This window comes from Mus musculus, chromosome 19, assembly GCF_000001635.26.
Source record: "Mus musculus strain C57BL/6J chromosome 19, GRCm38.p6 C57BL/6J".
NCBI lineage: Eukaryota > Metazoa > Chordata > Mammalia > Rodentia > Muridae > Mus > Mus musculus.
The window spans coordinates 42,089,552-42,116,654 of record NC_000085.6 but is presented as its reverse complement, the minus strand read 5'-3'; the positions used below and the strand labels follow the sequence as shown (position 1 = coordinate 42,116,654).

Genomic DNA, 27,103 nt, shown 5'->3' with positions numbered 1-27,103 from the left:
AGGGCGCCACCAATCCTGCTCCATCTGCTCAACATGAGCATATAACCCTTCGGGAGAGAAAAAGGCAAGGAGGATGTCCCAGGCTTACCTGGCCTCTCATGACAGCAATCTGCTTATGGAACTGGCCCCTGTCGAAGCCAGGATCTCTCTACAAGAGAAGGGCAGAAGGGAAATGATGGGAGGCGTGAATGCCTCCCAGGAAGCCATTTTTTCTCCCCAGTTAAGTTTCTTTTTTTATTATTTTTTATTTTATTTTTTTGGTTTTTTGAGACCCCCCCCCCCCACAGTTAAGTTTCTAAGAGTAGTTTCCTCAGTACAGAGAAAGGAAGCAGTGGGCTGGGAAGTAGTGCACTATTTCTTGTCCCACTTAGAAAACTGAATGTTTGTTTGATCCTCCTGCCTCCCCTGGTGGAGTCCTACAGCACACAGGCTTCATGTGTGCTAGAGATGGAACCAGGGCTCTCTGTTTGCTAAGTAAGCACTCTGCAAACTGAGATACACCAGGGCTGCCACTTCTTTCAATCCGTCCAAACCAGCTCCAGCTGGTATGTAGTAACCTTGCTCTTCTGGCTAACTTAAGTGAGTAAGACTTCTTGACTTGTGCCAGGACAAAGAAGAAAAACCAGAAAGGCTGACCTTGAAGAGTTCATATAGGTCCTCCTCCAAGTCCTTGATGAAGTTAGGGTCTGAAATCTTTGGAAGAATCAAATCTTTGATCTCCTGAGAGAACGGGACTTTCGCCTGAGGCAGCCAGGCCCAGTAAAAAGGATCTGAAAAGAGAAAAGGCCACAGCAAAGCTGCTGCTGGAAAAGTCCCCTATCCTGGGCCTGCCTTCTGTCAGGGTGCTCCGAAAACAAAACAACTCTTCCCTAACATACATGGCCAACAAAATCCACATTCGAGAGCTGTTGATCCTAAGACTACAGGACTAGTATACACAGGACTCAGGCGTCACACCAGAACTGCCTGATCTCAGAGTTCTTTCCCAGGTGACATATGACCTTCTACAAACAGGCCCATCCAGATGCAACTTCTTGCTAGACTTTTAGATGGTCCTGAAGATGAAGCCCAGCACTACAAAGGGGGCTAATGATTCTACTCCTGTCCTTAAAGATTCTCAGTTACAATGTGGTATGGAGTACAACAAGGAAGACAGGGCACCAACAGTAATTTATCTGCAGAAACCCAAATGAAATAAAATATGAGGAGTTTGAAGGCAAAGTGGAAATGAGAAAAAGCATCTTTATACTGATTCATTTACTTTGCAAGAATTAGAAATGGAATCCAAGGGCTCTGCACATGCTCCATACCCAGCCCACGTGTGTCTACTCTCTCTTTACCTATATACCTCTAGTGGGAATAATAAATGGTAAAAAGTAAAACAGCTTATACTATGGAACGGTTACCATATGCTGCTGGCTACCGTGTAAAATGCCTGAAGCTACAGTATTTCTTTAATTCTTAGGCCGACCCTACTGCAGCAACGAACAGAGCAAAGTCCAGTGCTCTTAAACTTACATGCCCTCCAGGAGTCAGGATGCTTCAGTGGGAAAGCTAGCCCGTTGTCTATGGCAGCCACCTTGATAACAGGCTCCCTCACCATCACCCAATCTGTGTCCTGCAGAATAAAGAGACTTGCTCAGGCAGGCCCTTTAAAATAGCAGCAAGAAGGAGGATGGGGCTGATATATAACTTCAATTCTAGCACTCAGGAGGCAGAGGCAGGAGGATCTCTGAGTTCAAGGCTAGCCTGGTCTACATAACAAGTTTCAGACCAGCCATGGCTAGATAGAGGGACCCTGCCTCAAACAAACAAAACAAACAAACAAGTAAGCAAGCAAATAAATAAATAAATAGATAGCAGCAAGACAGCTCATCTCAGCCCCTCCTTTAGCTTACCTAGATCTTACCTCTACAGGTTTTCTTTTCTTTTCTTTTTTTTTTTTTAAAGATTTTATTTATTTATTATATGTAAGTACACTGTAGCTGTCTTCAGACACTCCAGAAGAGGGTGTCGGATCTTGTTACAGATGGTTGTGAGCCACCATGTGGTTGCTGGGATTTGAACTCCGGACCTTCGGAAGAGCAGTCGGGTGCTCTTACCCACTGAGCCATCTCACCAGCCCATCTACAGGTTTTCATACTGTTTTCTGGACCTGTTTATTAGTGGCACCTGAGTCTGTTCAAGGTCCTCTGGAATTTCTCCCTCTTTCCCCACCACTTACTCCCAGAGTCTTACTATGTTGCTCAGGCTGGTCTCTATCTCCTAAGTGCTAATGTTACAAGTATGTACCATATACACTGGTAGAGGTCCTTGCTTGTTCTGGAACATGTATATTTATTTACCTAGAATTTGCCTGAGTCCTTACTAGAATAACGACAAAATCAAAAATTGTTGGAAATTATCCTAAGGTAAAATTTGAGAATAGAAGGAAAGAAAATTTTGTGTCAGTCAGCCAAGGTCTTTTAGTGTGGAACCTAGCTCAGACATGACTTTACTGATAATGGTAACAATGTCCCCATTTTCCATTGAGAAAACAGAATCAAGATGACAGGTGGCTGATTTCTGTATAAGGTAACCATCATGTGTCAGTGATATACAAAAATGAAAAGGACAAGCCTGGCAGTGGTGGCACACACCTTTAATCCCAGCACTCGGGAGGTAGAGGCAGATCTCTGAGTTCTAAACCAGCCTGGTCTACAGAGCTAGTTCCAGGACAGCTAGGGCTATAAGGAAAAACCCTGTCTGGGAAAAAAAAATAAAAATAAAACAAACAAACAAAAGAAAATAAGAGCAGAGCAGAGTAGGACAGGACAGGACCAGGGTAGAGTCAGCAGCCCTGGCAGGTGACACCTGGAACACCATGTGGTTCCATGACTTCCTCAGGCTCAGTGGAGCCATCCCAGGAACAGAAATGGAAGCAGCAAGATGGCTTGAGGTTAAGAGCACTGGCTGTTCTTGCAGAGCACACAGGATTGATTCCCAACACCCACACGGTGGCTCAGAGCCACAGATCAGGCACTCTTCTGGTCTCTGAAGACCCAGGTACACTGTGGTGCACAGACATCTGCACAGGCAAAAACTCGTACACATGAATTCAATCTTCAAAGTAAAAAAAAAAAAAAAAGGCACTGAAACGTTTTCTAAACTTGTAGGGTCTAATTTGTCTGTTTTAAAAAAAAGTGCCCCATGGCCTCAAAGGGTGGGAACCACTGGGATAAACACCTTGGCACATTGGGCAGATTCATTCAATGTGGTACTTCTCAGACCTTCACTATGCTACGGTGGGCATGAAGCTCAAAGGAAAGAAGGGAAAGGTCTGTAATGTGCTCCAAACTTGCTCCTTTTCTTGATGCTACCCCAATTAATACCACTCAGCAAGACGCTCCTGAAAACACACATTGCAATAAAACTATACCAACTATGAACTTTAAATCCTTGTGTTTCTCTGACTCTTCTGTACGTCTGTGACCTAAATCTCTCTTCTGTGCGTCCACAGTTTAAGGGCCACTCTTCCCATCCTCCTCTTTGATAGGGTGCAACCTCTTACCCGACAGCTAGAATTATCCATCGGACAGTCATATTTGATCAACCAGTTGTCATTGCCTCGGTCTGCAAACAGAAACAGAGTTAGTAGAAATAACTTGTCTGAATTTAGAAATGATGGATTAAACATTTGGGATATGTGGACCACCCCTCCAACTGAGATCAACTTTAAGGCAGGATAAAATATATATGTATGTATGTATGTATGTATGTATATATATATATTTGTTGGTTTTTTTTGTTTGTTTGTTTGTTTGGTTTTTTTTTGGTTTTTTCAATACAGGGTTTCTCTGTATAGCCCTGGCTGTCCTGGAACTCACTTTGTAGACCACGCTGGCCTCGAGCTCAGAAATCCACCTGCCTCTGCCTCCTGAGTGCTAGTACTAAAGGCGTGCACCACCACGCCCAGCTGCAGGATAAAATATTTTAAAATCTCTGGAAGGCACTGGTGATTTTAACACGATCATAAAAATGAGTCAAAATCCCAGCATTCAAGAAGCTGAGGTAGGAAGATCCTAAACTCAAGGCCAACCTAGTTCTTCCCACAACACTGTCTGGAAGAGAGGGAAGGAAGGAAGGAAGGAAGGAAGGGAGGGAGGGAGGGAGGGAGGGAGGGAGGGAGGGAGGGAGGAAGGAAGGAAGGAAGGAAGGAAGGAAGGAAGGAAGGAAGGAAAGAAGAAAAGAATCTAAGAGCTGGGTCCAGGAGAGAGAGCACACACAGAAAGGATTCCATACCTATGGCTTCCGTCCCCTACTGCAGGCAGCACCCACTGATTTGGGAAGAGGTGGTTGGAAGGCTGGGAAATGGGACAGTGGCTCTTGAGAGAAAACACTTGGAAACAACCAAAGCTCCTTCTCAGTATCTGAGGCTAATGTGACCCTGGGCAACCAGTGACTTAGGTGCTGGCCCTTCCTAAACTTTATACTCCAGATAAGACATACATATCAAGCCGGGAGTGGTGGCACATGCCTTTAATCCCAGCACTTGGGAGGCAGAGGCAGGTGGATTTCTGAGTTTGAGGCCAGCCTGGTCTACAAAGTGAGTTCCAGGACAGCCAGGGCTACACAGAGAAACCCTGTCTTGAAAACAAAACTATACACACACACACACACACACACACACACACACACACACACATACACACACACATCCATATCACCTGAAAATCTCTACAGTTTTGATAAAGTATCTGACATCCAACCAAGCACAAAAACAAACACAGAAAAAACAGAAATAAGACCACAAAAACACCTGTAACACCTCCAAACAAGGGACTTATTTTCTACAGACTTTTAAATGGCCAAGTAAAATATTTAGTATCTTCAAAATAAAAGGAATAGCCAGGAGTGGAGATACAGGCCTATAATACCAGCACTCAGGAGGTGAAGACAGGAAGATTGGGAGTTCAAGGTCACCCTGGGTTAAGTAAGACTGTCTTAAGTCATTGGAAAAAAAATAAAATTAAAGGCAACTGCAACTCAAGCCATACAGGCTGGCGGAGCACACCTTTTAATCCCATCACTTGGGACCCAGACAGAGGTGGATCGATGTGAGTTCAAGGTCAGTGTAGGCTACACTATAAGCTCCAGGACAGTCAGGGCTACAAGGTATACAAAACAATAACAACAACAAAAAGGAGAAGGGTGGAGAAGGGCCACTCAGGAGGCTGAGGCAGAAAGATTATGAGTTTACACCAAACCAGTCTGGACTATATGCTATGGACAGGCCACCTCACACCCCATCCCCAAAACAAACAGAAAGATTTGTCAAAATGAGAATAACTGAGTCCTTTAAAAGGTGAATGCACATTACGAATAAAATATTCAGGTGGGCAAAGTATTCTGGTAGTTGGTTAGTGTCACATGCCTATAATTCTGACATTAATGAGGCTTGAGGCGGGAAGATCAAACATTCATGGCCATACAGACTACAGACGGTCTCAAAAAAAAATAAATAAATAAAAAGAAGAAGAAGAAAAAGTAAAAAGAATGGGAAGAAGGGCTTGGGGGAGGAAGTAGAAAAGGTGTGAAAAGAAGCAATAATAGTAGATAATTCTGCTATTTGGAAAAAGGCTAGTGCTTCTACAAAGTCTCATCAAATCTACCTAGTACTTTTTCCTCCCTCTAGCAATTCTGCAACTACTTTCTGTGCTGTAAGGATTAAACGAATAAGTAAACTTATATTATTTCTTGTATTGTAAATAGTTGTAATGGGAGCTAGGTCAGTCTGTATCCAGAAAGGAATTATAAATCAAAGAAGGCTAAAATGAATGAAAATGGAGGTAGTCCTATGAACTCATAAATTCCCATAGCTGTAAATACATCCTTTTTGAAAAGAGGAACCTCAGAGAAATGGCAATTCCAGCTTGGAACCAGAAGGTGAACCCAGAACATCTCGTGCCAGAAATTAAGGAAGTGCTTATAGCACATACATATCAAAAGAGCACAGGAACACTGGCCAACTTAGGGACAATTTGAGCATCAAAATAAATAAGGACAGAAAGTGAGTAAATACATTAAATAAAAATTATGTGGCTGGGTGATGCACACCTTTAGTTCCACTACTCAGCCAGGAAAGAGAGATGGTCCTCTATGAGTTCAAGGCCAGCCTGGTATACAGAGTTTTAGGACAGCCAGGGCTACATAAAGAGACCCTGTCTCAATAAACAAACAAGTCAATGTGTTTGTGCTCCATTGCTATGGCAAAGTACCTGCGAAAGAAATCAGCTTATAAGGAGGTAACATTTAGTCTGGTTCAGTGTCACCTGGCCCTGTTACCCTGGGTTTGTGGGAAGGAAGCAGAACACAGTAAGGAGGCTATGGGGAGGAGGATGCTCACCTAAAGATGGTTAGGAGGCAAACAGAAATGAGAAGGAACCAGGGCCCCAAGCCCCTTACTTCAACAATGGCACGACCCCAGTGACCTAAACTTCTGTCCACTAGGTTCTATCCTCACCACTTATGTAAAAGGACATTCCCACATCAAGTACGGATAAACTGTACAATAGAGAAAATCCAAGAGACAATCAAGTTAACAAAATTAGGATCAATAATGGGGTAGGACATGCTTCCTGCTGCTGCTCTAAGAACCTAATACCACTTCTGTGATACTCCTGCTAAAACATGCTTAGTTTAAGCTAATTGTGAGGAAGCAGATACACCAAGCTCAAGAGCAGACAAGCAAAATAATCACTGGCCTTCCAAATGACAGTCTTCCGAAATGCTGACGGCATGCTAGACTGAGAACTGTTCCAGACTAAAGGAGAAACAAGAGATAACAACCAGACAAAACTAGTGGTCCAGATGTCTTTTTTTTTTTTTAAAGATTTATTTATTCATTATATGCAAGTACACTGCAGCTGTCTTCAGACACCCCAGAAGAGGGCGTCAGATCTCGTTACGGATGGTTGTGAGCCATCATGTGGTTGCTGGGATTTGAACTTCGGACCTTCGGAAGAGGAGTCGGGTGCTCTTACCCACTGAGCCATCTCACCAGCCCGGTCCAGATGTCTTATGTATAATCTACCACTGTCCTCCAACCCCCTGCCTCTACCTCCCCTGGACTACAGCCCTGTGCTACGCAGCCATCTAAGATCCAGAGCTTTATTTCACAATGAAAACATCATAAAGCAAGCTGGTGAAGACTGAATGAATTCAGTGCACAGATTAGATAATAGCACATTTAAATGTTTTATAGTTCTACTACTGTTACATAAGAGAATATCCTTGTATTTAGGAAATACTTAGGGATAAAGAGGCAATACATCTTTAACTGAGATGGTTCAGCAGGTAAGAACACCTTATCACCTAAATTCAATCCCCAGGACCCACAAAGTAGAATATGAGAACTGACTCCTGAACTGTCCTCTTACCTTATATGTGGGGCCATGGCAGACATGACTCCCTCCACCTCCATAAATAAGTCAATGTAATAAAAACTATGTTCATGACCATTAAACAAAACAGATATGGGACACCTTTAGTCCCAGCACTCAGGAGGAAGAGGCAGACAGATCTCTGAGTTTGAGTCCTGCTCTGCATAGTGAGATCTTGTTCCAAAACAAAACAAAACAAAAACTACTTTTTCCATGAGACAATTTGGTTATATGACACTTGAATAGCATTCTATAGGACACCATTTAAAAAACATCACAGTATAGTAATTAAACAGAGACAAAGTTCTGCCTGTTATTTGTTTGTTTATTTGGTTTTTCAAGACAGTTTCTCTGTGTAGCCTTGGTTGACCTGGAATTCATTCTATAAAACAGACTGGTCTCAGACTCAGAGATCTGCCTCTCAAGTGGTGGTATTAAAGGCGTGCACCACTATGTTCTCCCTCTGCCTGGTTTTCTAATTTCAGCATTTGCTTGTAACCCTTGTATTCTGGCTTCCTTTGTTACTTTAATTATTCTTCAAAGGAATGTACATAGGGAAAGGCCAGCAAAAGGTCTAACAGACACATACGCACACAGAACTCTGGGCAAGTCTAACAGACACACCCACACAGACACACACACACACACCCTCACAGACACACACAGAACTCTGGGCAAGTCTAACAGACACACAGACACAGACCTCTTCCCAGGATGATCAGGTATGAAGTCACAGACTATTAATGGACTGAAGAAAAGTAGGTGACAGTCAAAGTGCGGCTCCTCCTTATCCAAGGGTGTGTTCCCAGACTCCCAATGATCCTAAAACTAAAGCACTAAATTACATATAAACTGTGTTCTCCCCCCTCACGTATATGCTCTGATAAGGTTACCTTTCCAGAAGGAAATACTCTATGCTTGTCTTTGACCTGTCCCAGTTGCTACTGTTAATAATCTTGTATTTAGGACACACTACTCAGCAAAATAAGGAACTCTTGCAGCACCAGCCGAGGGACTAGCTAGGATCATCAGGACAGATGGGTAATTCTGCAGTGCAGATCTGCTGGTCAAAGGGATGATTCACGTGCTGGGTAAGACAGCAAGAAACTTGAAGCTGCTCAGAATGGAATCTTTTTTAAAAAGTTATATAAAACTTATGAATTACTTATTTCTGAACCTTCCCATTTAATATTTTCCACCCAGAGTTAGCCACAGGTAACAAACAACAGGAAGCAAAACTACAAATAAAGGAGCACTATGGAATAAAGTCAGTCACCAAGCAACAGCAGACAGAAAACAGGAAGGCTGAACACAGGAGCTCACGCCTGCTTTCCGAGAAGCAGAAATAGTGCAGAGTTCTAGACTAACCTGAGCTACACATCGAGTTCCAGAACAGCCTGGGCTAGAGGATGTAACCTTGTCCTGAAGGAGGGGGAACAGGAGGAGCAAGAGGAGGAGGAGGCCGGAGAAGAAAACTCACAAAATTCCATAATTAAACAACAAATTCTTTAACCAATAGATGAAAAAGAAATCACAATGGCAACTAAGAAAAGCTTATGAGACAATGGAAGCAAATAGACACCTTACTAAAATGTACAGGATATACAGCACAGCGTTTAGAGATAGATTTGTCAAAGATCAAGTGACCATAGGTGTGTGGGTTCATCTCTGGGTCTTCAATTCTGTTCCATTGGTCTACTTGTCTGTCACTATACCAGTACCATGCAGTTTTTATCACAATTGCTCTGTAGTACAGTTTTAGGTCCGGCATGGTGATTCCACCAGAGGTTCTTTTATCCTTGAGAAGAGTTTTTGCTATCCTAGGTTTTTTGTTATTCCAGATGAATCTGCTGATTGCCCTTTCTAATTCGTTGAAGAATTGAGTTGGAATTTTGATGGGGATTGCATTGAATCTATAGATTGCTTTTGGCAAGATAGCCATTTTTACAATGTTGATCCTGCCAATCCATGAGCATGGGAGATCTTTCCATCTCCTGAGATCTTCTTAGTACTACCAGAGGATCCAGCAATCCCTCTCCTGGGCATATATCCAGAAGATATCCCAACCGGTAAGAAGGACACATGCTCCACTATGTTCATAACAGCCTTATTTATAATAGCCAGAAGCTGGAAAGAACCCAGATGCCTCTCAACAGAGGAATGGATACAGAAAATGTGGTACATTTACACAATGGAATACTACTCAGCTATTAAAAAAATGAATTTATGAAATTCCTAGGCAAATGGATGGACCTGGAGGGCATCATCCTGAGTGAGGTAACCCAATCACAAAGGAACTCACACAATATGTACTCACTGATAAGTGGATATTAGCCCAGAAACTTAGGATACCCAAGATATAAGATACAACTTGCTAAACACATGAAATTCAAGAAGAAGGAAGACCAAAGTGTGGACACTTTACCCCTTCCTAGAAATGGGAACAAAACACCCATGGAAGGAGTTAGAGACAAAATTTGAAGCTGTGACAAAAAGATGGACCATCTAGTGATTGCCATATGCAGGGATCCATCCCATAATCAGCTTCCAAACGCTGACACCATTGCACACACTAGCAAAATTTTGCTGAAAGGACCCAGATATAGCTCTCTCTTGTGAGACTATGCCAGGGCCTAGCAAATACAGAAGTGGATGATCACAGTCAGCTATTGGATGGGTCACACGGCCCCCAATGCAGGAGCTAGAGATATTACCCAAGGAGCTAAAGGGAACTGCAACCCTATAGGTGGAACAACAATATGAACTAACCAGTACCCCGGAGCTCTTGTCTCTAGCTGCATATGCATCAAAAGATGGCCTAGTCGGCCATCACTACAAAGAGAGGCCCATTGGACTTGCCAACTTTAGATGCCCCAGTACAGGGGAATGCCAGGGCCAAAAAGGGGGAGTGGGTGGGTAGGGGATTGGGGGGGTGGATATGGGGGATCTTTGGGATAGCATTGAAAATGTAAACGAGGAAAATACCTAATAAAAAAATTAAAAAAAAAAAATCAATAAAAAAAAAAAGAAAAAAAGAAAAAAGAAGGCAAGAATCTAAAGCTTTTATCCTCAATACAAGCAGGTTTGGTCAGGTAAGATGAATTCAAGTTCACCAACATACAAGAAAAGAAAAGAAAAGAAAAGAAAAGAAAAGAAAAGAAAAGAAGAGGGGAGGGGAGGGGAGGGGAGGGGAGGGGAGGGGAGGGGAGGGGAGGGGAGGGGAGGGGAGGGGAGGGGAGGGGAGGGGAGGGGAGGGGAGGGGAGGGGAGGGGAGGGGAGGGGAGGGGAGGGGAGGGGAGGGGAGGGGAGGGGAGGAAAGAAAAACATGCCAGGCATAGTAACCCACTCAATTGCAGCCCTGAAAGGCAAAGGCAGGTAGATCTCGGTGAGGTCAAGGTCCCAAGACAACCAGAGATAAAGAAACCTTGTTTCAAAAAACAACAAAAGAAAATCCGTGATCCAAGAACCCACTTCAAAAAAGTCATAAAGGACCCTAGAGTGAGTGTACTTTTCACAGTTTGGAAGAGCCAGGCAAATCCCAACTCGGGCTTTACTGCCTCTGACAACTTGCAGATGCTATATCTAGACAAAATGTAACCTGGAAAATTGATCTGCCAGGACCATTACAAATACCCATTCAAACACAGGAAAACACATTCCTCACAAAGACTTCAGTTCCTACAGAGCTTCAGGCCCACCTCAATCCTCGGAGATTTGGTACAAAGCATGGGAGCACCCCTGGCTGCTCACCAGTGTTGCGGATGATGTAGTCCAGGACCACCAACCGCTCAAACTGCAATAGCAGCTGTCGGTTCGTGTTCTCAGGGAGAGGTTCTGCTTCAAAACGCCGCAGCCAATAGTCTGCATCTTTGTAGCCTTCAACGAAGAGCTGGAATGACCCGACCTACAACCAAGAGGAAGGAACAAAAGCATCTCTGTGGAGGCCAAGTTAAAGACCTCAGAAGTAAGCCAAAGACCCACAAAGGCCCTGTGGCGTTCACACCAGACAGAGAAAGGAGCGTTTTCAGAGTATCGTGCCTTCATCTCCTTGTAGGTTCAAGCTGAAGGTCTAGACTCTAGAGGAATGAGGTGAGGACTCTTCGGTCCCTGAGAGAAGTGAGAGACAAGCACCTCGGGTAGGCCATCCCCACGCACAGATGAAGTCTGTAAGACTCTGCTGCCCCCGAGTGACGGTGCCACCATAAACCATCTACTTTGTCAAGTCACATAGGTGCAATCTATACCTTTGGTGGCAGGCCGATTCGGTTAAACCGCTGCCCAACTTTTGGCACTTTCTCTAGTGCAAGCCGCTTGCCCCTGGACTTTACTCGATCAATGGCACTGTAGTTGAAGGTTTCACTGGCCAGGTATACTACCTACAGGGTAAAGAGAAAACATACTTAGGTTAGAGTTAAGTTTAAGAAAGGAGACTAGCACACATAAAATGTTTTAAAATGGCCGGGTGTGGTGGCACACGCCTTTAACCCCAGCACTTGGGAGGCAGAGGCAGGCAGATTTCTGAGTTAGAGGCCAGCCTGGTCTACAGAGTGAGTTCCAGGACAGCCAGGGCTATACAGAGAAACCCTGTCTCAAAAAAACAAAAACAAAAAACAAACAAAGAAAAAAAAGAGTTCATCTGAACAACAGAAGCCCTAATTGCAAGTTTAGTTGGGAGCATGGCTGAAAGGTAGCCAGATTAGCTTAGGGGTTAATATAAATCAACCAACTCCCTAGGAAAAAAAAAGTAATTCATTTTACAGAAGGGAAGAGAAGGAAAAGAGAGAGGAGAGAAAAAAACGGGAGAGGGGAGAAAGGAGCAACAAGGAAAGAAAAAATACTGGAAGATGGCTCACAGGTCAAGGCACTGGGCACCAAGCGTGACCACCTAAATGTGGCCCCCAGAACACACACCTGTGGAGAGAGCATCGACTCCCACAAGTGAGTGTTGGCATACATGCTTCTCTACTACCTAATTATTACTATACATAATACATAAGTGTGGGAAAAGGTGTTTTCAGGCCATTTTTCCAGTTTCCACTTGAAAACCCCAGCCTGCCATCAGCTCCCCCTGCCATCAGCTCCCCCTGCCATCAGCTCCCCCTGCCATCAGCTTCCCCTGCCATCAGCTCCCCCTGCCACTTTTCTTCCCAGCCCACCACTCCTCTCTGTGTGACTAATGAAACGGTCACCTCCTCACAGGAAGCGGAACGGCCAGTGAGTGAGAACCACAACTTTACTATTTGAAGTACCTTCACAGTGCGAGCCCTGTTTCCATAGTGACAGATGCTCTGATCAACTGGATAGAATCCTGGCACAAGAGTAGGACAGGCAGTAAAGGTTAGAGATTCCTCTTAGATTCTCTGGCAGCTTAATTTAAACTTGCAAAGTCCTGTCTTAACTCAGCCTCATAGAAGATAGGGAGTTTTTTTATGTTCTGATCTCAATCTGTAGTCCAGGCTGGCCTCGAACTCACAGAGATCCTCCTGCTTCTGCCTCTGGGATTAAAGGTGCACACCACTATCATGGGCAGATTAAGTGTTTTTGTATTGTTCATTCTGATACAAGAAAGCCTCAGAACTCATTATTCTCTATCAAGGGAGTCAGAGGGATACTGTTAATGATTAAAACAGCTTATAAAAACACAAGACCCCTCATCAAGCAAATTTCTTGGCCACTTTTACACCCAAGGCTCAGAGATCGCTCTGGAAGGGAGGGCAGAGAGAGAGAGAGAGAGAGAGAGAGAGAGAGAGAGAGCCCGAGCGCGCACCAGAGGAGCAAGGAACTTGCTATGAGACTGTCTTCTAAAAATGTCAGAAGCTACATCTATGAAGTCTTACCAATATGGCTGCCTAGATAAGAGTTGAACAAGACCACCACAAAGAGTCAGACTGACGTGCGAGGGAAAAAACAGATGAGGCCTCAACCCTAGACAAAGAACTATAGGTAATTAAGGAATGTTGAGAGCAGGAGAAATAGCCTTCCTCAGGGAAGAGCACACCAACTAGTTATCCAATACCAATCAATGGACAGACAGCCCTTAGAACATATTAAAAATATCATCAGCCAGGCAGCTGGTGGCACACGCCTTTAATCCCAGCACTTGGGAGGCAGAAGCAGGTGAATTTCTGAGTTCGAGGCCAGCCTGGTCTACAGAGTGAGTCCCAGGACAGCCAGGGCTACACAGAAACCCTGTCTCAAAAAACCAAAAAAAAAAAAATCATATAAACTGAGCATTACTTATTTATGTACTTAGAAACACACACACACACACAAATAAAGACATAGAGGTTGTGAATTTCAAAGAGATCAAAGAGTTGGTATACGTAGGAGGGTTTGGAGGGAGAAAAGGGAGAAATGAGAATTATATAATTTTTTAAAAACTAAAGATAATTTTAAAAAAAAAATCACAAAACGTATAGAGTATTAACATTATGCCATGTGTTTATATATGGATCCAGTATAATCTTAAAAATCACTCTTCTAGGTAACTACTAGTTCTATCTCTATTTTTACAAGGAGGATAGTGAACATACACTAGGGGAGTCACTAATTTACCCATGGGTCACACAAATAAGAAGCTCAGCAGTTAAGAACACTGACTGCTCTTCCAAAGGTCCTAAGTTCAAATCCCAGCAACCACATGGTGGCTCACAACCATCTGTACAGCTACAGTGCACACATATACAATCAATCAATCAATCAATCAATAAGTCTTTTTAAAAAAAAAAAGAAGCCACAGAGGCCAGTTCTTAGGAGCCTAAAACAGAAAGATCACAAGTTAAAGCCAGATCAAGACTGTATCTCTAACAAGAGGAAAGCCACTGAGTAGAATTCAGACTCAGTCCTTGGACAAGGCCTTAGGCACTGTACCCAGAAGCACTAGCAGAGGAAGCAGCTGTGGCTCTGTGCTGCTTATACTATGACAAGCACAGAGCAGGGACTGTGTAAAAGGCTCCTAGAGGCTCGAAGGGGTCTGACCTAGGATTTCAGGTTAGGAAACAGACTATAAAGCAGTAATTATCACATAAGATGTTCTTAAACACTACAGGATCATTAAGTTCCCTGAAGTCGTATGAAATCAACTATGCATTCAGTACTGCTTCAAAGGGGAAAGGGGAGTATGGCCCCAACTCTTTATCAGAATCTCAGCTAAGTCATAACAAACACAAGGGGTGTGTGGATGCCTCTGTATTTCAACTTGCCCAGGACGGGGTCCTTTCCTTTTCCTTTTTTCCCTGTGGTGTTGTGGATTGAATCCCCGGGCTTGCATATGCGTATGCTAAGTAAGTGTTCTAACAGTGAGTAACAACCCCGGGCCAGGCCCTCTATCCTGATATGCTCAGACAAGTCCCAGGATTCCACATCATGAAGGCAGGTGAGGGCAACTCCAAGGGACTCCTTTGCAGGGAGTTGGAGCACACATTTTACTCTCATCCTCAGCCCAACCAAATTCTCTTTAGCTGACATCAGATAATTTGTATCTAAAGGCAGACATGGTGGCACACTATAGACTCAGGTACTTGGGAGGTTGATACAGGTGATCGCTGGAGGATAACAAGACCTTCCTGGTCTCTTAGAAAGAAAGGAGGGAATGGAGAGAGACATGACTCAGGTTAAGAGCACTGCTGCTCTTGTAGGAGTGGAATCCAGCACCCAGCACCCACATGAGAAAACTCACAATCACCTGTGACTCCAGCTCCAGAGGATCCTTCGTCGGCACCCGCACACATGAGCTCACACATACATGCAGAGACAAACACATCATTTTTTTTGGAGAGAGAGAGAGAGAAAGAGCGAGCGAGCGAGAGAGAGAGAGAGCGAGCGAGAGAGAGCAAGAGAGAGAGAGAGAGCGCAAGCAAGCATCCGCTGGGCATGGTGGTGCATGCCTTTAATCCCAGCACTCGGGGAGGCAGAGGCAGTCAGTTATCAGTGAATTCTATGCCAGCCTAGTATGTATAGTACATTCCAGAATAGCCAGGGCTACACAGAAAAACCCTGTCTCAAAATCCACTACCACCACTGCCCCCCCAGAAAGAAGAAAAGGGAGAGGGGAAAGGAAGAAAAGAAACTGTGCACTTAAACCTTGGTCCAGAAGGTCACTGAGGATGAGCAGGAAAAGCACCTAGGCTTATAACCAGCTGCCCAAATACAGAGACCAAGGAAGCCCATAAATGTATACAAGGCACCTGTCAGATCCCTGAGATTATATATAAAACTCACCCATGCCCTGAGAATAGCTTTTAAACTGTAAGCCTGTTCCTACCACCCATGCCCAAAAGGCTGAGTATCTCAGATTTTAACAAGCCCTCCCTGAGCCCTCAGTTCCACTAACAGAACTCAGGGACATGGCAAGCCTAGAGCAAAGAACTAAGGCTCCCCAGAACTGGGTCACTGACCTTTGTACGTGGTACAATGTTGAGTTCCAGTTTTTGGTCCACCAGGCTAGCCCCTGCCTCTGAGAGATAGCCCTGGTTGAGAACAAGGCAGTCTCGGCCAAAGCAGCAGGGGCAGCACAGCTTCTGCAGCCACTTGGTCCACTTAGGGTTAAGGTGCCCGTATGGCTCTTCATTCTTGGGTTTGAAGACAGCAACGATTCTCTACATAGGCAAAACAGAGAGAGGGCAGGGAAGGTGATTCACAAGTCTGGGCGGTGTTCAGTAGAAGATCACATACTCAGCATTTATAAGGCCCTTAACTCAGTGGAGACAGGCTGCTAGAAAGAGCTACAGCCAACAATACCAGACCCCTGAGACTTTCTTGCTTCACACTTTTGCTTCCCCATCTTCCTTCTCTGATATAACTCTATGCTTCAATGTCAATGGTTTGTAGGAAACAAAGTAAATGTACGCTTCCAGGTGAGAAGACAACTTGGTAAGATATCTTTCAGGAAGGGGGTAGGGGGTGCTCAAGACAGGTTTTTCTGTGTAGCTTTGGCAGTCCTGGAACTTGCCTTGTAGACCAGGCTGGCTTCAAACTCAGAGATCCATCACCTCCCTCTGCCTCCCAAATGCTGGGAGACACTTGGAGGGTGGGAGATTGTCTAAGAAAGACAATCTAATAACAAAACAAGCAAAGAAGAAACAAAAATCATAGCAGGAAAAAGAAGGTGCTACAACATGGTCACAACTGGGGTTCTCTTAACACAGTCTGATAGGCAAGGTTCAGGAGAAGAGAACACACAACTCATTTTCTCTAACCTACATCTTAATCTGCTTTCCTGGTTTTGTTTGTCCAAAACCAGAAAAACAGATTAAGTTGTGTCTTACTGTGTATTAAGTTGAGTTGTGTATTAAGTATTGTGTCTTATTAAGTTGAGTCTTAATTGTGTATCCCTGGCTGGCTCAGAATTCGGCAGTGTAGACCCTCTGACCTCAAACTCAGATCCACCTCTGCTACCTCTTGAGTGCTGGGACTAAGGGTGTGTTCTACAACACCTAAACTCTGAAGGTTTTCTTCCACAGACCCTTAGGCCCTCTGGACTCGCTTTCCATTTATCGCATTCCTTCCAGTCCCCAAACTGCTACTTCTAAGGAAGAGAGGCAGATATGCTAACTAAGTGAGTCATCTTAGGCTCTTCTTCTTCCCTTCCTTACTTCACAGCCAATCCAAGGGTGGCTGGGTCATAAAGCAATTTTTTTTGTATCACTTCCTGAGTTAGGGTAGGTCACATTAGACAACGTATTATATCCATCTGCTTTCATTTAGTGAGTACTAGTGAGCTGACTCATCCCACTGCTAATAATGAATTAAATCTTGAGGCCAGATCCTTCAAAAAAAAAAAAAAACTTATAAGGATTTGTAAAGACAAGAAAAACCCATAACTCTTTTTTTTTCTTTCTAACAAGAATACATTTATTTTTAAGGTAAATTTATTGGTAAAAGTAAAATATAAATGATATTGTAAGTCTTTGTAATTACTTTTTAAAGACATGGTCTCACTATGTAGCCCTGGCTGGCCTTTAACTTGTTAGATAGACCAAGCTAGTTGAATTCACAGAAATCCGCCTGCCTCTGCCTCCCCAGTGCTGGATTAAAGATGTATGCCATCATACCCTGCCACAGAATCACTTTCTTATCCAAGGTGGCTAGTAAGACGCCTTGGCATGAAGCAGCTTCTGTGTTCACAGAACCCAGTCTCTGAAAACCAGAGACGCTGCCACAGGCCACTGAACTGGACCCTTCAACAGTGCAGCATGCAGTCGCCAATGAAAGGGGGACAGAGACATTCCAGATACCAGGGAGGACAGCAAAGTACTAAGTGTCATTTATTACTGACCTCCCAGGCCTCTCAACTTCCACTCATCATGAGGAAACCATTAATTGGTTCTTCAAAGGAATAAAATATGGTTATCTCTGTAACACAGGGACATCAATGAAGAATATTGTCTAGATTAAAGAATTGGGGGAATTAAAGTGGAGGGAGAACTGAGAACTAGAAGGGCATTCGGCAAGGGGGAGACACACACCTTTTAGGACTAAGAACAGACCTCAGTACAACTCAGCTCTGCTAAACTTTGATTAGGATCTAGTTTGTGCAAGCATGTGGTCGGTTTCTTCAAGACACAAAGCAGCCTCTGCCCTAATTTTCAAAGCCATGTTAACTGCATAGAGTGGACGATGTTGCTGACAAATCAAAAAATTCTCTCCTCTCCTGAGGATGAACTCTAAGACACTGCTGTGAAGACACTCTTTTGGGGTTTTTTTTGGGGTGGGGGGTAGGGGGTTTCTAGACAGGGTTTGGCTGTCCTGGCTGTAGACCAGGCTGGCCTCGAACTCAGAAATCCACCTGCCTCTGCCTCCCAAGTGCTGGGATTAAAGGCATGCGCCAGCACTGCCCGGCAAGGCAACTCTTATAAAGGCAAATATTCCATTGGGACTGGCTTAGTTTCAGAGGTTTAGTCCATTATCATAATGGCAGGAAGCTTGGCAGCATGCAGGCAGATGTGGTGCTGGAAGAACCAAGAGGCAGCCAGGATGAGAGTAACAGCCACAGTGGCGGAGCCTGAGCATAGGAGCCCTCAAGCTCACCTACAAGTGAACGATGGACTCACTCCTCCAAAAAGGCCACACCTCCTAATAGTGCCACTCCCTATGGCCAAGCATTCAAACACATGAATCTATGGGGGCCTAGTCATACAAAACACCACACCACTCAAATTAAAAAAAAAATACCTCCCAGTGCTCAGCTCGGGAAGAAAACGACTGATCTCCTCACCATTCTCTCTTCTTAGATAGTTAATTCTTGTTACACCCAAGAGAATGGATCTCTATGGATCTGATTTTAAAAGCATCTTTCCTTTTTTTAAAGATTTATTTTATTTATATGAGTACACTGTAGCTGTCTTCAGACATACACACACCAGAAGAGTGCATCAGATTCCATTACAGATGGTTGTGAGCTACCACGTGGTTGTTGGGATTTGAACTCAGGACCTTGGAAGAGCAGTCGGTGCTCTTAACCATCTCTCCAGCCCAAAAGCATCCTTCCTTAACCCCCACTTACTATGCTCCCTAGTTAATGTAAAATAATATACAGATATCTTAGGAAGTCCATAATAAAAACAGAACTGTATCAGGAACCAGGAAACTTCTTGCTGGCTGGTGTCAGAATCCACAATCACTTACTGGAACCCAAGTTTCCTATCACTAACAAGCAATGACCAACATAAGGATATGATAGAGAGACCCCGAAAAGTGCCATACATTTGCAGCCAAGCTACCCACTAGAAAGACTGCAGATCTACTGGAGTCTAGGGGTACAAGGCCAGCCTTGGAAACAATGCTGAGACCCCAGGGTTAAGCTTGGAAACAATGCTGAGACCCCCATCTTAATAAACAAAATGGCCCAGAGGTAATGTAATGCAGCAGGAAGTTCACAAACATGGTCAGCCTTGGCTACATAGTAAGTCTCTGAAGGAAAAGAAGGAAGGAAGGAAGGAAGGAAGGAAGGAAGGAAGGAAGGAAGGAAAGAAGGAATAAATTTATTTCTTTTTTCCAAGGACTCAAAACTTGAGTTTAAATAAATCACTCATGTACAGTGATATATCCAGAAGTGAGTTTTAGTTTAAAATTTGGTTGTTTTTTAAGTTTAGGGGCTAGCCAGAGTGCTCAGTGGGTTAAAAAGTTCTTGCCATCCAGTCTGATGACTGATTTCAATGCTTAGAACCTATTTGGTTTGAAGCAAAGAACTAACTTCACAATTTGCCTTCTGAACTCCAACCTCATTCTGTGCATATGTGCACAAAAATTCAAAATAAATTTTGTTTGGTACACACAGCATGGAAGGTTCACAAATTTCTTTCTTTTAAGATTTCCTTCAAGACAGGCATGATAGCACAGAACTAGAATTCTCTTAAATTGTTAAAAATTAGTAGCCAGGCGGTGGTGGCGCACGCCTTTAATCCCAGCACTTGGGAGGCAGAGGCAGGCGGATTTCTGAGTTCAAGGCCAGCCTGGTCTACAAAGTGAGTTCCAGGAAAGCCAGGGCTACACAGAGAAATCCTGTCTCGGAAAACAAAAACAAAAACAAAAAATTTTTTAAAAAAATTAGTAAGATCCCCCACTAAGAGAGGGTGAGTCAGTCTTTTAATGGTGTAATTCCTGGTAGGTCAACTGCACTCCAGGGCAGCCCAGATTAGACTAAAATAATTTAAAAGAAAACTCCAAGGTATTGAGGGAGAACCTAGGAGAAATAGGGGAGTGTGAATATGATCAAAATATATGAGATTTTCAAAGAACTAACTAAAATATTATTTTTTAAAGATTCCAGGACTGGAGCTGGCTCAGTGGCTCCGAGTGCTTGCTGCACTTGCAGAGGACCCAGGCTCAGGGTCCAGCACCCAGAGGGTGAGTTATAACCATCGGTAACTGCCGTTCCAGAGGCTCTGACACCTCTGACATCCTCGGACCAGGGCAGATAGCAGATACCACACATACATGCAGGCAGGACACTAATATGCATAAAATAAAATCAATAAAAACAAAAGATTCCCCCAAAGCCTTCATTTTTGTGGGTAAAAGCTATACTTGCTGTATTTGAAATTAAAGCTTAAGTGCTAAAACTGTCCATTTAATAAAAATAAACACTAATATTAACATAACCAATATTTTATGAAAATAGCCATTTCAAAACAGTGTTGTAAAACCCTGTAGTGTCTGAGTTAACAGACTAGAGCTGCGTCCTCATACCTAGTCAAGGTTTCAGTATCTCACATCTGATCTCCGAGTCTCTTCTCTACACACAAAGGGAAATGACGGAGAGCAGACAAATAAAGCCTTACACATATTAATTATGAAAATGCTCATCTCTGGGCCCTCAAAAGACATTTATTTTCAGTGATCCCTGGGCCATACTCTAAGAACTACGGTGACCTGCAAACTATTTTACTCCTAACTTGGGTGTGTGGTAGCTCCCTGTACCAGATGGCAGATAAAGCTTAAAATCTCATAACCTATATCCACAGAGGATATACAGCATTCACTATATCATTAAAGTGTTTGCTCAGTACGGTCTGGTGATGCTATCAATATGGTTCTTAACCAAGTGGAAGGATGAGAAGATTCTTCTGAACGGGTGGGAGAAGCTGAGGAAGTCATCTTTTGCTGTTTTTCAAATACTGAATGTGTTTCTTCTATCTGTGCATGTGAACAAGAAAACCGTTTTTAAATGTTATTTACAGAGAGGCACATGCACACTTAAACAAATAAACAGATTTTAGAAAACAGCACAGGCCAGGCGGTGGCAGCGCACGCCTTTAATCCCAGCACTCGGGAGGCAGAGGCAGAAGCAGGCAGATTTCTGAGTTTGAGGCCAGCCTGGTCTACAAAGTGAGTTCCAGGACAGCCAGGGCTACACAGAGAAACCCTGTCTCGAAAAACAAAAACAAAAACAAAAACCACCAACCAACCAACCAAAAACAAACAGCATAGGCAGGACATGGTGGTGTGTACCTTCAATCCCAGCATTTGGGAGGCAGAGGGTGTTAAGCACTGTGAATTCCAGGCTAGCCAGGTCTACATAGTGAATCCCACTCACTTAGGCCCAAAGATTTATTTATAATTATATACAAGTAAACTGGAGCTGTCTTCAGACACACCAGAAGGAGTCAGATCTCATTACAGGTGGTTGTGAGCCACCATGTGGTTGCTGGGATTTGAACTCAGGGACTTCGGAAGAGCAGTCACTGCTCTTAACTTCTGAGCCATCTCGACAGCTCCCTGCCTCTGCCTCTTGAGGGTTGGGGTTACAGGCTTGTACCACCATGCCTGGTCCATTGATCTTCTTAAAACTAGTTATATCACATGTTCTGCAATTCCTGAAACTATGAACTTCATCAAAGAGTAGATGCTAAGAAAATACATCTGTAGTCAAGTGACCATGAGATCTGAAGCAGCAAGCCTGTAAGTGAGGAGGGGTAATGTGAGACACATCACCATGGCAACCGCTAATCTAGCATTTTCCATTTTACTGTGCCAGGTCCTTACTTAATCATCCAGTGGCAGAAACTACCATAAACTGGGAAGTACAGTCAAGACTGTCACAGTCAAGAGTCTTTCAGAATGAGCAGGAGCACGCACCCTTCTAGAGGGCCTGAGCACACTGCCAGCCCTCAAAGCAGGTGGCTCTCAATCACCTGGAGCCTTGACTCTAGGAGATCCATAACACTCACTTCTGACCTCCAAGGGCAACCACATCCAAGTGGCATAAAAACCTGCAGACACACTCATAAATAAAATAAATTTAAATTAAAACAGGCTGGGACTGGTGCTGGACACTTTTAATCCTAGCCATAACTAGGCAGCTGAACCTCTGTGATTTCAAAGTCAGCCTTGTCTACATAGTGAGCTCCAAATCAGCCAAGGCTACATAGTAAGACCTTGTCTCAGAAAATAAAAAAATTAATCTTAAAAATTTTAAGGGCTGGTGAGATGGCTCAGTGGGTAAGAGCACCTGACTGCTCTTCCGAAGGTCCAGAGTTCAAATCCCAGCAACCACATGGTGGCTCACAACCATCCGTAACGAGATCTGACTCCCTCTTCTGGTGTGTCTGAAGACAGCTACAGTGTACTTACATATAATAAATAAATAAATCTAAAAAAAAAAAAAAAATTTTAAAAAGAACTTTTCAGACTGTTCCAAAAGTGGTTCTTACACACACGACTGGCTCCTCCTTGCCTGTCTTAATTTATTTATTGTGTAGGGAAGATAAAAGCCAAGGCTCACAAGCACTAACCACTACAACTACGTTCTAGACAATAAGATGTAGGCAGAAAAACCTGATGCAACTTCTAGGAAGGGCCAGCAAGGGTGGGGACACATTCTTTCTCTCCCTCTTCCCAATGGCTGATAAACAAGGAAGCTTGAGTAGCCATTAGCAGAGGACGTGTAGGCCACACTCTGAGGACGGGCACATCTGCAAGCACAGTGAAAAGCCACGCTGGTTCTGAGAAGCCCATAGACTCCCTTTACATTTGAGATAAATAAACCTTTTTCCCACCTTTGGTCATTATTTAAAAATATCTGTCACACACAGGCTAGCCCAATGCTAACCGACACCAGAGAAACTGAGTTCGCATGGCTGACTGCTTCTCAAACAGTAGTGAGGTGAGGAGCAGAACCTCGGAGCCAAGATGCCTTCCTAGGGGACCGACCTTGTGCAAATCAATTACACCGTACCCAGGGTCACCTGTGGAGACAAAACAGTAGCAACCTCCGAGGTGGTTATAGGGAACAAGTCAATATTCATAAAGCACTTGAACTATTCTGCCGTACAGTAAGCACTATTTAAGCATTAATTAAATTTAAATACATTTGGTGCAGATTCTGAGGTGACAAATACCAAACTGTTTCTGTGGGCAGTCTAACCTCCACAAGCACTCAGGAAGTGGCTCCTCAGTCCTAGACCACACTTTCAGAGGGAGCAGGGCAAGGCAATCATATTACTAATCTTTTTTTTCTCCTGTTTTGGAAATGTGTGTGTAGATTTTTACTTCTAACAGAGGACAGTGGCCTGAAACTTAGAGCCTGAGATCCTAACCACCGCCCAAACCAAAACAACAGCCTCCAAACCCGAGCCCTACGGCCTGTCCTCCATGATGAACTGAGGTAACAGAACTCACAGATCATGTTACTCCCATTTATCAGAGCACCAGATCATTTCCCAGTTGACCTGACATACTTCTAAATGAGAAAAAAACAAAAATCTTCCTCCTGTGGCTATCAAAAGGTCCAGGCAACACGTTACACATTACCCACTCGCCCCCCGCCAAAACACAATTCCTACCTAAGTCCCATTCTGTTCTGGAATAAAAAAGAATGAAGTCTTGCTGACTTGGCTTCTTGTGCTGGAGCTGAATCAGGGGCCTTGTGGACGTTCTCAAAGTTTTTTCCAATCCAGTTTATACCAGCGCTGTTGACAGAATGGCTCTCTGGCTTTGTAATCTCAAGGGCAGCTCTGGGTAAATGAGCTCTATCAAGAGCAGTAAGTCACAACCCACCCTGACCAGTTCCACACAGCAGCATGCAACCCATCTAACGAGCACACAAGGGGCTGGAGAGATGGCTCAGAAGCTGCCGCTCTTCTAAAAGACCCGGGGTTCCATTCTCAACACCCACATGACAGCTCACAGTCATCTGAAACTCCAATTCCAGGGACCCAACCATCCTCTGGGAAAAGACACATAAATAAAGACAAAATATCAAGACACATAAAATGTTTTAAAATAGCCGGGCGTGGTGGTGCACGCCTTTGATCCCGGCACTCGGGAGGCAGAGGCAGGCGGATTTCTGAGTTCGAGGCCAGCCTGGTCTACAAAGTGAATTCCAGGACAGCCAGGGCTATACAGAGAAACCCTGTCTCAAAAAACAAAACAAAACAGAACAAAAAAAAAAGTTTTAAAATGAAAAAATAAGATAAACAAAGAGTCCACACGGTACCCTGGAGGTTCAGGCAGGAGGAATGTGAGTTGAAGCCAACCTGGGCTACAGTGAAATGAGACAGGGTGCCTCTAGGTAGCTCCGACTGCCCTAGATCTCGTTCTGTAGATTAGGCTGGCCTCCAATTAACAAAGAACCCCCAGCTTCTGATTGCTGGGATTAAAGGCTTGGTCCACACCTGCTAATTTTTAAGGTTGCGCTTTTGGTTTTGTTTTTAAATTCACACACACACAAATGCAAGAGACCAGCTGCCCAGTGGTGGCACATGCCTTTAATCTCAGCACTGGGAAGGTACAGGCAGGCTGATCAAGGCCAGCCAGGTCTACAGAGTGAATTCCAGAGACAACTAGGGCTACAGAGAGAAACGGTGTGTGTGTGGGGGGGGGGGGGGCGATATATGGAGAGGGAAGGGAGGGAATTTTGATACAACTTTAACACCCATAATTTTAATACATATAAAAATAGTAAATTTTTAAAATGAACCATTTGGCACATCTGACAACATCAACAAGAAAGAGCTGACATATCTTGACCTACTAATCCTCTAATAGCTCTGGTCTGATCTGTGTCCAAAGTTTTAAATTCTTATGAAGTCTCAAATGGATAAAGGTCACTTCTTCGCTGCCTCAGTCACCTCATGCCCCACATTATCCTGCTTCCACACCCCCCCAGTACAAAAGCAGGCGACAGAATTAAGGTCAGCAAAACTGCCCTAGCTAAGTAAACTGCTAATATAGAACTGAAGGAAAAATTAAAGGGCAGGAGACAGTTTCGTGTTTTTAAAGCTCCACACTCTGACACTGAGGAACCATAAGCAACGATATGAACCTTTTCCCAGAAGTGAGCAATAATCAGGACAGATGACACTGACGAATCCACCCACGCTGTCACCAATGACTGCTAATAAGAAACCTGGGATCCCTACAAAGACAGCCCCACAACACAAGAGGGAATTAAATCCTCTGAGTCCGTGATGGGTCGACACACAGCTTTGGGCCAAACTAAAATAAATAAATAAAAGGTGAAAGAGAATAGGTCTAAAACCCTGAATCTGGAGGCAATGACTAGCTACTTGTCCCAGTAGTTTGAAGCTAAGGGACCGACTGGAAAGCAGCTTGGGTCAGGACTTTTCTGCCCCGTATCTGGTCAATTTCCTCTTTTCTCTTTTCGCTCACGCCTTCCCCTGCAAAAAGGTTCTGATTGATTTCTTCATCCCGCGAGGTTTCTCCACTTCCAGTCCCCAGAAGCATCCCCAATCTCGCCGGGGGCTGGCGCTGAAGTTTCTTTTCTGCACCCTTTCGATTCCCCCTTTCCCCGGTCCCAGGGCGCCGCCCCCGCTGCGCCCGCACCCCCGCGCTCACCCCCTGAGAGTCCTTGACGAAGTAGCTTCCACTGGAGCCCTGGTAGATGCGCTCGGGATAGATGCTGCACTCGATGGCAACCTCGGCCTGCCGCACCACCACCTCGAACTCGGGGTCCTCCGGGAAGTCGTTCCGCTCGCGGTGGGTCTGAACGGCGTGCGCCGCCACGGCCGCTTGGGCGGCCAGGGCCTGGGCCTGCACCGCCACCGTGTGGGTCTGGCCCTGCGCCGCCGCGCCCCGGGCCCGGTCCAGCAGGGGCTGCCGCTCCCGGTCGTGGCCGGGCGAGCACGGCGGTGACGGGCCGGAGCCGGCCGCCGCCGCCACGCGGACCGCGCCCCCCGGTACTTGCGGAAAGTGAGCTCCGGAGCCCGACGGGAAGGTGTACTCCGGGGGTTGGGCCCGCTCGGGGGACACTAGCGGGCTCGTCTCGTCCATCCCTCAGGCCGCCGGCTCGGGGACCCGGCGCGCTCCACACCAGCGAGCTCGCGGCCGTGACCAATCCGCGGCACTCCCCCACCTCCCGCTTGGCCAACCAGGGAGCCGCGCCTCCGTAGCTCCGCCCCTAGCCTGTCCTGTTTACTTGGCGACGCGTAGGCACGGCCCCTCGCGCTTGTGTAGTGGCCAATCAGAACCTGCGCCTACGCAATCGCGGCCTCCTTAGCTTTCGCGTCACCTTCTGTGGAGACCGCGCATGCTCGAGACAAACCCGGGTTAGGTACGCCCTCTGCCCTTAGCCCGCCCCAGCTTCCAATTGGCAGACAGATCTTCGGAAGCTTTTCCGATAGCTGCTTCCTTGCTAACTTATTGACTGGCTACGCTGAGCTGACTGTGAAACTGCAAAATGTCATTTTTGTGTCACTAAGCACCAGCTATGGACAAAGAATTGAAACGACAACAATGACATAGGTCACTTGTGCTATCGCAATAAGTTAAAAAAAAAAAATCCTAGTACCTCAGCCGGGCGGATGCCTTTAAACCTTTAAACCTTGCACTTGGAAGTCAGAGGCAGGTAGATCTGTTTCTTTGAGTTTGCGGCCATAGTGAGTTCCAGGACGGCCAAGATTACACAGAGAAACCCTGTCTCGAAAAACCAAAAGTAAATAATAAATGTCAGTCTTCATGCAGTTTACATAGTATGCTTTGCTCATATACTATGTAAATCTGATCATTGAGGAAAGCTTTGGTCCCTTGAGAATAAATTAGTCCGTGACTTTATTCACCTGAATGTCTAGACACAGTTGGTCCTCGTTTTCATTAATAAAAGGAAGAAGCTTTGTCCTCACTCTGTATAAGCACCACCGGAGACAGATATAAAGCTAACAATATTAGCTGAAAGTTCGCAATAGTTCATAGACTTGAGAACGTGAGAAAAGGCCGTATACAGG

At 44.7% G+C, this 27,103-nt stretch overlaps 1 protein-coding gene across 4 annotated transcripts in view; it reads right to left on the bottom strand.

The window, feature by feature from the left end:
• The window catches only part of Pi4k2a (phosphatidylinositol 4-kinase type 2 alpha), a 32,071-nt gene extending 5,564 nt beyond the window's left edge, over positions 1-26,507 (bottom strand). For 2 of the 4 annotated variants that reach the window (XR_877696.3, XM_011247405.3), the window contains exons 1-8: positions 25,719-26,506; positions 15,818-16,018; positions 11,666-11,797; positions 11,172-11,325; positions 3,551-3,612; positions 1,519-1,618; positions 637-770; positions 89-148 (exon numbers count right to left, since the gene is read on the bottom strand). Coding sequence is in view for 3 of the 4 variants with exons in the window: in XM_011247405.3 (XP_011245707.1) it covers positions 89-148; positions 637-770; positions 1,519-1,618; positions 3,551-3,612; positions 11,172-11,325; positions 11,666-11,797; positions 15,818-16,018; positions 25,719-26,153 (1,278 nt within the window). In the remaining variant the exon portion in view is untranslated. Of the gene's footprint in view, positions 1-88; positions 149-636; positions 771-1,518; positions 1,619-3,550; positions 3,613-11,171; positions 11,326-11,665; positions 11,798-15,817; positions 16,019-25,718 lie in introns of all 4 variants that reach the window. The other 2 variants (NM_145501.2, XM_011247406.3) reach the window with 2 other exon arrangements.
• Positions 26,508-27,103: the final 596 nt, after the last annotated feature.